Source organism: Diuraphis noxia, unplaced genomic scaffold, assembly GCF_037042655.1.
Source record: "Diuraphis noxia isolate RWA-SAM2 unplaced genomic scaffold, SU_Dnox_SAM2 contig0001, whole genome shotgun sequence".
NCBI lineage: Eukaryota > Metazoa > Arthropoda > Insecta > Hemiptera > Aphididae > Diuraphis > Diuraphis noxia.
Window position 1 is genome coordinate 51,496,161 of NW_028301711.1, and position 12,874 is coordinate 51,509,034.

Genomic DNA, 12,874 nt, shown 5'->3' on the forward strand with positions numbered 1-12,874 from the left:
GACATAATTAATTTGAAATGTACACAACAAATAATTACTTTATAGAACACAGGCTGAAAATCAGAAAGCAAAGATTCCAGTAGTTCCAGACCAAATGTCCTGGTCATTTCTGTCATGCCCACCAACCAATATGGACGATCAGTGTTCACCAATCGCACAAGGTCCTAAAGAAATATAGAATAAAGTATGCGTTAGATACACGGATAAAGTAATAAGTATATAGAGAGTAGTAGATATAGTAGCTAAAAATAACGGATCATAATTATTATAAAATTAAAATATACCTGAAACATATGATATGCATCTGCTGCACACGGGCCCAATGAAGACACAGCAGAAACAGGTTCATAGCCACTTGCATTGCTACCATTATACTGATGATGGTGGTGAAGTTGTGGCAATGGTTGAGTTCTACTACTTTGCTGTTGCCTGTGATCTTGCAAAGGAACAGATGAATCTACACCATTTCTTTGCTGCTGTGAATCATACCCATTATCATCATTATTGCAGTCTTTAAGTTGCTGTTCGTGCTGCTCATCTTCTTGCATAACACGTTCAAATACTAGAGCTACAAGCTGACGCACAGTAGCGCCTGCCGTGTTGATGACGGCTTGCGAGTCTTTGGTAAAATGCAGTCGAAAACATAACACTAAATTCTGTAATGCATATACATCATGACAATAATTAGATGACAACAATCATAATTTATTACAATCTTAACCACATTATGATTACCCTAGCTAGAGTTTCGCCGCGCACCACGCAGTCGGTGGTCAATAGTAATGTGACACTCTGCAATACTTTTACATGCTCAGTCCCTGACTCCATCAACATCCACAAGGTATCGGTTATGTAACGGGCACCTTTTTGGTCAACTGCTCGATGTGTGATTAGCTTCTGTATGGTTCCCAGACACATCTATATTGTATTGAAATAATAAGAGAAACAAAGTACAATATTAAAATTGAAACAATTGATAAGATTATTGTAGGTACGTTCCTTATTAAAATGACGCTACATATCCATTTGTTATCTCTGTCTTACAAGTATATAACATTGCAAATTAATACTCAACAGATCACGTCTAGTTTTGTTAGTTTAAAAATTAGAATGAACTAACCTATTTTAAAACTTTATGTTAAGAACATTATCTGTGTTTGTATGTGGATATTTTGATATTTCAATTTTGTAGCAAGTTATGAGTAAATAAACAGCGTAAATTAAAAATTCTCATAACTCATTTAAAAACTAAGTTATCGTAAAAAACCCACAAAAAACACACATAATGCTCTAACCATAAAGTTTCATGATAGGTAAATTTACTCTAGTTTTTAAACCAATAGAGATAACATGATCTGCTAATCATAAATCTGTTGTAATGCACTTGTAAAATAGAAGTATAACAAAACATAAGAAATAACCACCCAGCCACAACAAATGTTTAACTATTAACATTGTTACTATTATCCTGTTAAAATATTACTAAGTATTATACTGTATTATTCGCATACAAAAAATTACATAGACAACCAACCCCACGCACCTTTTATTAAATGTGTAGCAAGTGCTACACCACTACTCTAGTTAACCAACGTGTTTACTGTACAGACCTTAACGATTTTTGGTTCTTTGGTCTCACACCCTTGTACAACAGGATATAGTATTTGATTGACGACATAATAGATCTGATGATGGTTATGGTGTGACTGTTGCTGTTGTTGTAAGTGATCGGCAGCAACAGCCGCTGAGTTTCTCAACTTGACAATGGCCTCTTCAGACGCCTGTACAAAGACATCATAACAAAAATATCATTACAATGTTGAAATTAGACAGTTACAATTAGAAACGACTGCAACATGAGCGTAGGTACACACAAACGCTTAAGTAAAACGAACGTACTCACCTCTTTGATCTGAGGATATTTCTTCTTCGTCTCCATGGACAAACACTTGAAGTCGTTCTGCAGCGATTCAAGTAGCCTGATGGCGTTTTCATTATCGGTGACTGACGACGACGACAACGAGGGTGACGACGTGCCGCCGGTCGGATGCCGGTGAGCCATGACGGTCGGTGGCCGTACGAGGCCGACCGTTCACTCCCTTCAAACCTGACCAATCTAACCTTTGCCAACACCGTGCACGAATTTCTCGGTCGTTCTCTCAGCCGTCGAGGGGGACCGCCAACTGCCGATCGGCCTGGGTAGTCCAAGTAGTCGACGGCGCGAGACACGACAGTGGCACTCGTCTACACAGCCGACCCACTGTCTGAGCACAGCGTAAACGCGAACGTCGAGCTCCCGCAAGATAAACAAGACAAAGTGTCGTCAAATGTCGGACGCAGTTATAGGTATTACGGTCGTCTCGCCGAGAGTTGATCTCCGTTCATTGACAACGGCGCCTGCGATCGACGATAACGATGATAGAATAGAAAAAAAAATATGAAATCGCTGTAATCTGCAGTAGTTGACGTTGTCGACGTCTTATCGTCGTTGTCGTCGTCGTCCACCGTAACTTACTGTGGTCAACTGTCGCTGTAGCAACCGTGCACTGCGGTGCGCACTGATAGTGGACTGTGGTAGTAGTAGTAGTAGCCATGGGTGACCTGATAACAAATTCAAAGATAATAATATCCAAATAAGTAATCACGAATAATGAATAATAACATTGATTATAAATTGTATTTATTATTATTTGTTTAGATCTGATTTATAATACGCATTTAAAATTTTAAAATATTAACTTAAAAGTTTCAGACATGTACTGATGTACTTAAAAAGCATAAAATGTGCAAAATAATTTTTGATTATTACCTACAGCTATTAATTTATTGTAAAGTTATAACATCAAAATGGAAAAAAAAAAACTACAATATTATAAATTATGATACTATGATGATAAAAATGTATTAAGATGAAAAAATATATAATTTATTGGTTATTTGAAAAATAATAAGTTGCAATAATATTATGTTCCATATTGATCTCAGTTAAATTCACGCATATAGATAGTTAATATTTAGTATAATATAGGTATGCATATATACCTATTACCTATTCTATATCCATGGTTAAATTATGAAGGAGGTTTGTGGCAATATATATTTTGTATGCAGAAAAACTTGGTTCCACATAAACGCTTGTTATGGGTACATATTTAAAACTTGACATTTCCAAGGAGCAGTGTTTGATAAAAGAACTCTTCAAGTCATCATTCTTACCTTAGTGTATTATAGAGATTTCTTTTAAGCAACCCTTTATTTTTATTAATAAATTCAGAAATTTTTTTTAAATTAAAACACTATTTTAATTTTCAGAAAGATTATAATAATAGGATTTTTAACTTGTTCAACAATTTCTAAGTGTCTATATGTATTACAATCTTGAAGTTTCAAGCTTTTTAATATTGTCAACAATAACCAACAAATTTAAGTTAAATCATTAATTATATTTTTTTTTATTTAAAATTTGTTTAAAATTTTCAAAATTATCTGCATACAATATTTCCAATTCTAAACAAGCACCCTACCATGTTATATTATATTAGATATACATATAGTAATAGAGAACTAGGTATAATAAATAATAATAATCTTTAAGTATGGATACATAATATTATATTTTTAAAAATATTTTCAATATTTGGGTTTTGAACAAATTTATATACCTAGGTATTATAGTTCTATAAAAAATTATAAAATTAAATTAAAACATTTATATGTAGGTGTACGTATTATGCAAAACCATACATTTTTTGAAAATATGTATTTGTACACAAAATTTGTAAAAATATGCCAAATAAAATTTGAAATATTATTTATTAAAGTACGATTAATGAAAATCCATTTACTACATACAGGGGCTCACACAGGGTTGGAGGTCAGAAGGACCCTGCATGGTAGGTACTGGGACATGTAACTCTTCAAGTCTTAGATTAACAACAAATACATGCGAATCATTTCACTCGTATTTTAATAAATATTTCAATATAAAATCACACTATATCATGCCATCGTTGAATATTATTCTTCAAGTTCAAGTCGAAATTTATGTTAAAATTAATAGTACACAAGTTTTAAAAATGTCGAAGGAATACAAGTGACAAGAAATAAATCAATTCAAAATTACAAAATACAAATCTGGTTAACTCACACGATACAAATTTATTATATCCATGTGCAATGTGCCATAATTTTGACAAATAATTGTTTTTGATATTATACTATTACCGGGCAAAAACATGTATGGCCGTTTATACAAATAATTACTTCAATATATATTAGAAAAAAGTTTAAAAATGAATTGTTATTTAAAAGGGGGCCTAGATATAGTTTTGTATCAGTGCCAAAAATATGATGTGGGGGGAGGGGGGGGGGTTGACTACATTTAATTGTTTATAAAAATATGAACATACATTACATGCAAATTCCTGCCTTTAATTATAATTTATAAGACATAGGTATAAAAGAACAAAAGTATCATTGATCTCTTAGAGATCATCTCAACATAAATATATGTTTTATACAATATTCTATTCATAGTTACCTCATACTTATTTAGCTATTACTTAGGTGCCTATATATACTTAACTGTTATTGAAAAATATTATGCTATGTGGGTACTTTTTATTTTAAATTTTAATAGCCAGGTACCTAGGAAATAATATCACGAAATAGGTACCTATAGAAAAAAAATTATAATAATAACTATAATCTACCTAACTTTCCACCTTGGTTCTTATTTAATTTTGAAAAGTGGTAGCATAATATTGTTTCTTTAGATATTAATCTATAAAAACATACACAAATTAAATTGACTTATTGGGGAATGAGGACAATAGGCTATAAATATTTAATAATTTAAATCTTATACTTAATACTTTGAAGTAACTCTTATCTTATCATTTAGGTAGGTACCTATTTAGTGTTTTAGACATTTTAGTATTATAATAAATTTATGTCGTAACTTTTAATTCTCATAGGTACCGTTATAGTAGGTATTATTACGCTGATTTGTAAAACAGCAATATGAATGATTGGTTTCTTAAAACGTAATTTATTATAATTCGTGCGATGTAATAACCTCACTAGTTGTAAAACATATTATTCTTTAAAATGGCTCATTACGTTTATTAGTTTGAACTCGATTCAATAATATAGGTACCTTTCTTTTTTTTTTTTTTGCCTTTTATTAAAAAATAATTATAGCAAAGCAATTATAAAATAATTATGCATCAAAAAAGAAAACAGACAAAAAAAATTAACAGACAATGTAATTAAATATTAGCGTTAAATGAGGAAGCCAGTGGTATGAATGAATTGGATAAGAGAATGGATTATAGGGATGTAACGGGAGTTGAGAAGAAGATTAGAATCGGGAGAAATTTAGTCTAAAGAAGAAAGAAAAGAGAAAAGGAGTTGTCTACAAGTTATGAGAGAAGGGCAATTGAAAAGGATGTGATCAAGATCGCATATCGATTCGTCGTGATGTAGTGTACAAAGAGGGGAAGAGTTTAGATTAAGTTTAGAAGAATGGTGAGGAAGTAAGCTATGACCAATGCGAAGACGAGTGAAGGATACGATTAGGTGTCTAGAAATCTCGAGATCTTTAAACCAAGGAAGGTACCTACCTAGTATTTTTTAGTAGCTACTACCTACTTAATAATAATAATAATAATAATAATAATCTTTATTTACAGAATTCAATTAAAATTACAATGTTAATAAGACAGTGCAAAAAATTGAAGGTAATAAAGCTAATTTATAAACATTTAACATACCTACTACCTATAATAGTCTATAGGTGTATAATAAATAAATACTCTGCTAGAACTTAGGTGGCTAGATACTAGATGTCTAGAATAGGTAGTTGTAAATTTAATTATAGTATAAATAGTATAATATAAGCAGGGACTGGAACCTTAAGACTTTTCGGTTCTTAAAAATAAAAAATAATTGGTTCCGGTTCCGAATTACGGTTCTTAAAATTACAAAATAAGGATTCCGGTTAATTCCGGTACTTATCGGTTCTAAAAAATGCAAATTTCTAAACATTACCTATTTTTGATTAGGTGATTTTTTTTTTTAATAACAAACCTAGGTTGGTATCTAATTATTATAAGTAATAACTCTTAACTTTCATACAAATTTATAATTTAAATATTGTAAAATAGCCATTTTACCAACAGTCAAAAAATATCAAATTACAGTATGACAATACGAAAAATATCAAATAAGTTGTTAATTATTCGTATGTTACCTATATATGTGAATGTGTACATGACTGTGTTTGTGTGCAAGACTATGTGATGGAGTTATAAAAAACTATATAAATATTATTCATAGGTATTTTATAAACATTAGTAGAAAAACCCATAATATTGTTGTTCGACTATCCACGCTTTATTGCTCATTATAATGAAAAATACAACCCGCATAATATGTGTAAATTAATCATAGTCTGTTATATTATAATACTATTATTTCGAGTTAAAAAATTTAAAATACTATAGATGTACAAAACAAAAATATTTCTACAAAAAATAATTATTTGATTGTAACAAAATCAATTTAAATAAAATGTTCAGTCATTTGAAATATCGGGCTTTTTCTTAGAACCGATAAAAACCCAAAAGAACCGAAAAACTTATTATTTATTAATATAGGGTTCCGATTCTAATACGGTTCTAAGTATTTTAAAATATCGGTTCTAAATAAGGTTCCGGTTCTTAGATTTTCTCCAAGAACCGGTTCCAGTCCCTGAATATAAGTACATATTTTTATAGCAAATAAGTAAACAATTAGGTATTAATTATTATGCCAGAAATGAATTAATTAAATTGTATAAATAAAATATATTTGAAATAAAATGAATACCTAATTGTTAGATACTAATCTGGTCATATTATTACCCACGCGTATAGATCGAAAATATGAAAATCAGTTTTCTCCTTAATATTTGATGGGTTGCAAATAAGGATAAATTGATAACTCATCAATTAGGTATATTAGGTAAAGAACTAAATGCTTTTAGGTGCCAGGTGGGTGATGCCCGTTTCCATAAAAAGTGTACCTTTCCCCTTTCCACCAAAAGTGTATGTTTCCCTTTTCCTCCAATATCCGTTTTCACCAAATAAAATTATTTACCACGTTTTTAAAAAAACAATTGCATACTACTATATACTACGATTGAAAATAATATATCAACCAATTATATAATATATGAGTAGATACAATATATACATAGCTAAATACACTAATTATCATTTTTTTTCAATCCAGCATTAGTATTTTAAGTAAACTTATTACTGTATTAAAGATTTTAATATAAGCGTAGTATATAATTATTTTGGTAAATTAACCGTGGTTAAATTAGGTATATCTCATTTGGTGGTAACGGATATTGGTGGAAAAGGGAAAGGTCTACTTTTGGTGGTAACGTGTTACGCTCTTATAGGTATTTCCAATCCCTCACAGATAACCGGTTCAATAACTAAATGATGGCATTATTTTCTTATATACACTATTAAATAATTTAAATTACCGTCCACAGCTCTAAAAGCCAACATCCCATTTAATATACCACAACATACTCATCGTGTTACCACAAAAGCAAAAGCAAAAGCAAAAGCAAAGTTACAGGCATTAATATGCTTCTTTAGATAATTTGAAAAAATGACAATTCCCTGAATAATTAGATTTTTGAAATGAAACTTTTTTAGGTGCAATAGCGTAAGTAAGATTCATATTAGGCTCAGTCGTTGCGACCAAAAAGCATTACGGGTGTAATATACTTTACATTAAGGTTTCTATGGTAGCATGATAATAACCTAACCTAACTAATAAACAATAATTAATTTGTATCATTTTTGTATACCTATTGATAATAAATTAATTTCAATTGAAAATTTAATTTATTTTTCCAATACAAAGCAGTAGTCAAAATTAATTTTCAACCATGATGGGCAATAACTTTTTTTCCATAAGTACCCTCTGGAAAGAATTTTCTCTTCATCCGCGTTTAGGTACTATTGCACTACGCACTTTTTTTTTAACCATTAGCAATGAATGTGCTTTGTTATTTATTAAGCTTTAAATTGAGAATGAAAATGTGTGTCATTATGTAATGCTTAGTATTTACTTTGAATTTAAAATCTGTAACTGTGGAATTTACATAATATACAAAAAAGATACAATCGGTGGAATTTACAATACCAGCCTGTGTATAATGTCAACAGTCAACGATAGAATTATTATTCATTGTTGATATTATCTATACAATATACATATCATGACCCTTATGATTTATTCAAAATTAACCATAGGTGAATCAGGGTAAATGGTAAGGTAACTGGGTAAGTAAATCAGGTAGTCGGTCATATGAAACTTACAATAATTATATGCACATAATATAAGTAGGTTGTAACTACCTCGTAAATAAAAATATAAATTATATAAACACATTAACTGCAGTAAAGACAGTAGTAATTAATAATAAACTAATAATTGATAAGTGTCCATTACAAAGCCATTATTGGTAATTAATGAAAATGTATATAATGTGTATAAATATTATGATATGAATTTCAATTTTTGTATAAACGATAATACATAATAGGTACCTAATATTAATTAACATAACCTACGAAATACTTTTAAAAGAAGTTGATAATTGGTAGGCAAAGCCGCATAGGTGTAACATAGGGTGACCATACGTCTCGTTTAAAACAGGATTGTCCCTTTTTTTATAATCATGTCCCGTTGTCCCAAAAAACTTTAAACGGAACGCTTTTTATCCCGTTTTTAGAAAATTGTCCCGTTTTAATCCCGTTATTTCGATGTAATTAAATTAAAATTTAAGAATTTTTGTAGAAGAATAGTGAATTTATGAACCAAATATAAAACAGTTCATATTTAAAACATGAATCCAAAGTCATAAATAACAGAATAAAATTTCTGTGGAAATAGCAATACGATAAGCATAATATTATACACAAGTCGTATAGCATACCTATGTATATTATGCGTAACAAACTAAAATATATATTTCTATTTACAATCGATGATATATTTAGATATTGTTATATTGATTTGTTTGATCAAAAATTTGAACAACAAAATATGTCGAATAGTAACGTATAACCAGTAAATCCATTATGTATCTTATAGCCACTACGTATATGATGAGAAATCGACATCGACCTAAAAAAAGCAAAAAGTTTTTTATTAAAATATTAAGCAAAGTAGTCAAAAAATTTTTTAATTATAAATTGTAACTATAAAATATAAAAACTAATTTAAAAAAAGCGGGAAAGTCGTGGATGTCGCACTGCTGTACATTAGGTTACAAGTGAGTTACTGTAATGGATGGAATTAAATTTGAATTAAATGATAGGTATCATTGTATACAAAAAACGATTCTGAGCGGAGACAGTTTATCTGTCTAGAATATATTTACGATTATTAAAAATTTTCAAATCTTAGATTTAAAAAGAAAATTTTTTATGAATTTCTAGCTTAAAATAATTTGCGAATTTTCGTGATTTTTACGTATGTCGTAACCACCTGCAATAACGCCCTAGGGCAACAATATTTGACGCCCCTCCGGGACCCTCCCCCTCACAAAAAAAAATATTGACTTCATATTTTTAATTAACCTCTTACCTTAAATATGTTAAATACTTATTCATTAAAGGTTCCTGCTTATTTTTTTATTATTATTATTGTAATCTTATTTATATAAATTAATTTAATTTGTTTTTATGATTTTTTGAAGTTGGCACTGATTTTATTATTCTGAGTACATTATAGAAAGAAATATATTATCACTATTTACATATAACAGTATATCCAAATAAAATTATAAAAAATCTTTTTATTCATAAAGTACATATAATTATGAGTTATTTATAATATATTAACATAAATATTCAAAGTACTTTACACCTTTTATATTTATAAGAACAAATAATTAATTTTAATAATTTTAAATGTTTTAATAACTTTATAACAGGTAGATATAATATTTTACAATATTTCCAATATTTGAACATTATGTATAAACTTATTACTTATTTGGGTTATAAAAAAGAATTTTTCCTAGCTTTAAGTTTTGCAAACTTTTCCACAATATCATTCCAATCTATGCTTCGGACCACTTCATCTTCAATGCTTAAAATAGATAATGCTGATGTTTTTTCATTTGTCAAAGATGAACGTAAATAATTCTTAACTCTCTTGAGTACAGAGAAAGATCTTTCACCACTCGCGTTAGAGCATGGCATACAAACAAAAATTTTAAGGGCAATTTCAACATTAGGGAAAGTCATATTAAGTGTTGTAGATTCTACATTTTGTACAAGTGAATAAGCGATGTTTATTTATAGAATTCAGTCGAATTCAGTTGAATACTAGTATAATCATTAATCAATGACAATTATACATATAGTGATATTAATACATATACAGTGTACATAAAACATAATATCATATCTTTGGGTAAGAAACTAATATTATTAATATTAATAATCATGATTCACAGTCAATCACCGGTCGGACAGTCCAGTGTCCACAGATAAAATAATATTTATATTGATATTTATATATTATTGAAGGCATATAATATAATTTACCCTTTAATTTACAATATTTGTTAGGTACTTATCTTCGATATTACAATATAAAAAGAAAATATTAATATCTAAAATAAAAACACCAAATTGTCTTTTTATTATTCATTTTATGACGCCCCCTAAGTTCATAATACTTTTGACGCCCTAGGGCACTTGCCCCATTTGCCCCCCCCCCCTTGGGACGGCTATGCCAATATGTCTCCCAAAACTTTAATAAATATAACAAATTAAATTGACCAATCCTCCGTTTTTATTCTTCTAGATGATCTTGAAAATATATTAATTACTTCATCAATATTTATAGGTATGTTTTTATGAATGTTTAAAACATTAGCCTCCACTTAGTCATTGGCCTCCACGGACGTGCCACCGTCCGACCTGCGATTTTCTCGAAAGTCGTCGCGTACCTACACATCAGAAAATAAATGTATCCGCGTCCCGTCCCGGGATTTTGTACGAAGTCTTTCTTATTTTTTGAAATATCTTAAGTACCGAAGTCCTAGTCTAAGGGGGGGGGGGGGCTTCAGCCCCCATAGCCCCCCCCTCCCTTGTATCCGCGCCTGTCTAATGTAGACACGTAATTATAAATTTACCACTAGAAAATCCAATATGTTTCGTTAGGTTATAATAATAACCTAATGATATTATTATTCATCGTTAACTTATTGTTGCACATTATCATGGGCATAGGTGGTACTACGGGAGTGGCAGAGTATGCAACTACCCCTCCTGTGGACCGTGCCTATAAGATACCTCGGGCTTACAATAATAACATTCATATATTATTACATTTTAATATTTTATTAATGCTACAAGACTGCTATAAATTCTTAATTACCTACCTAGTAATTAGTATAGTAGTATAGTTTGTTGTATGCTGGCACTGAGATAAGATAAGATTCTTATCTATCTCAGTGTATGTGTTACGGGCAAAAGTGGAAAACGGGCAAACCTCAGAAAAGTCAAAACGCGAACTACCCACAATCCTTGAGCAAAATGTCATATTTCGGCTTTTGACCGGGAAAACCTAGTTATGACCAACCTCATTTGGGCAAAACTGTATACTGACTTTTATCGTAAAAGCAAAACCAAATAATCATAACATAAAATATTATTGAACAAAATATATAATTGAATACACTTAAATAACAATAAAAATATAATGATATTAAGTATTCCTATACAAATTAACAAATAATAATATTAGGTACTCTTATAATGTTAAAATAAAGTATTAAAAAAATTAATACATTTAAATATTAAACTTCATTTGAGTAAACACATAGCGTCTTAAATAACTTCACTAATATTAAATACAAATAAATAATTATCATAAAATATTGTAAAAATATAATTGAATACACATAAATAATAATAAAAAAATAATATTTTTGTTTATCGGCGCATTTATAATCGTAATAAAATCGTACGATAAAAATCACTATTTGTATTTAATATTTGCTAACGTATATTAAAAAGCACTACAGTTTTGCCCTTGAGATAAAAGTCAGTATACAGTTTTACCCAAATGAGGTTGGTCATAACTAGGTTTGCCCGGTCAAAAGCAAAAATATGACGTTTTGCCCATGGTTTATGGGCAGTTCGCGTTTTGACCGGGCATTTCTGAGGTTTGCCCGATTTCGACTTTTGCCCGTAACATATGCATAATGCAGCAGCTTGCTGGTAACTGAATTCTGATAAAGTGATTTGCGCGAAAAATAGAATAATATGTACTCATAGATAATGTATCTAGGGAAAATAATATTTCTATATTTCTAATATTTATATTTCATTAGTATACATGGAAAATAATCTATGTATGTACCACAGAATAACCAGAAGAGACACTTTTTCAGTTTAACATGGGTTCTTATGGGGAACAGATTTGCAACACCTGGTGGAATATTAGTGCTGCCGGTAGAAAGATAATTCTCATTATTCTTTGTTTCTAGGGCGGCTGTTATTCCCCAAACAGGGGCAATTACCTTTAGGGCCAGTTGTACCGTCTCTGATTAAAGTTAACCGGAGTTTAATCGGCGAATTTGCACGGTTAAATATCTATTATCAGCTGATTAAGCGTAATCGAAGTTTAACCGTAGACGGTACAACTGGCCCTTAGCCTAATATAAGTAATAAAGTCGTAAATTGCAATATACATGGATACACTGATATTCCACCAAATTGAATAGTATGTTCCCGATTTTTGAGTGCTCAGCGAGTGTCCATTCTGGTTATTCTGTGTATGTACC

At 30.1% G+C, this 12,874-nt stretch overlaps 1 protein-coding gene across 2 annotated transcripts in view; it reads right to left on the minus strand.

The window, feature by feature from the left end:
• mon2 (Mon2 homolog, regulator of endosome-to-Golgi trafficking) overlaps positions 1–2,563 on the minus strand; it is a 28,285-nt gene extending 25,722 nt beyond the window's left edge. For both annotated transcript variants that reach the window (XM_015518164.2, XM_015518163.2), the window contains exons 1-5: positions 1,904–2,563; positions 1,611–1,781; positions 736–918; positions 285–656; positions 39–164 (exon numbers count right to left, since the gene is read on the minus strand). In XM_015518164.2, the coding sequence (XP_015373650.2) occupies positions 39–164; positions 285–656; positions 736–918; positions 1,611–1,781; positions 1,904–2,062 (1,011 nt within the window). In that variant the 5' untranslated portion in view covers positions 2,063–2,563. The remainder of the gene's footprint in view (positions 1–38; positions 165–284; positions 657–735; positions 919–1,610; positions 1,782–1,903) is intronic.
• Positions 2,564–12,874: the final 10,311 nt, after the last annotated feature.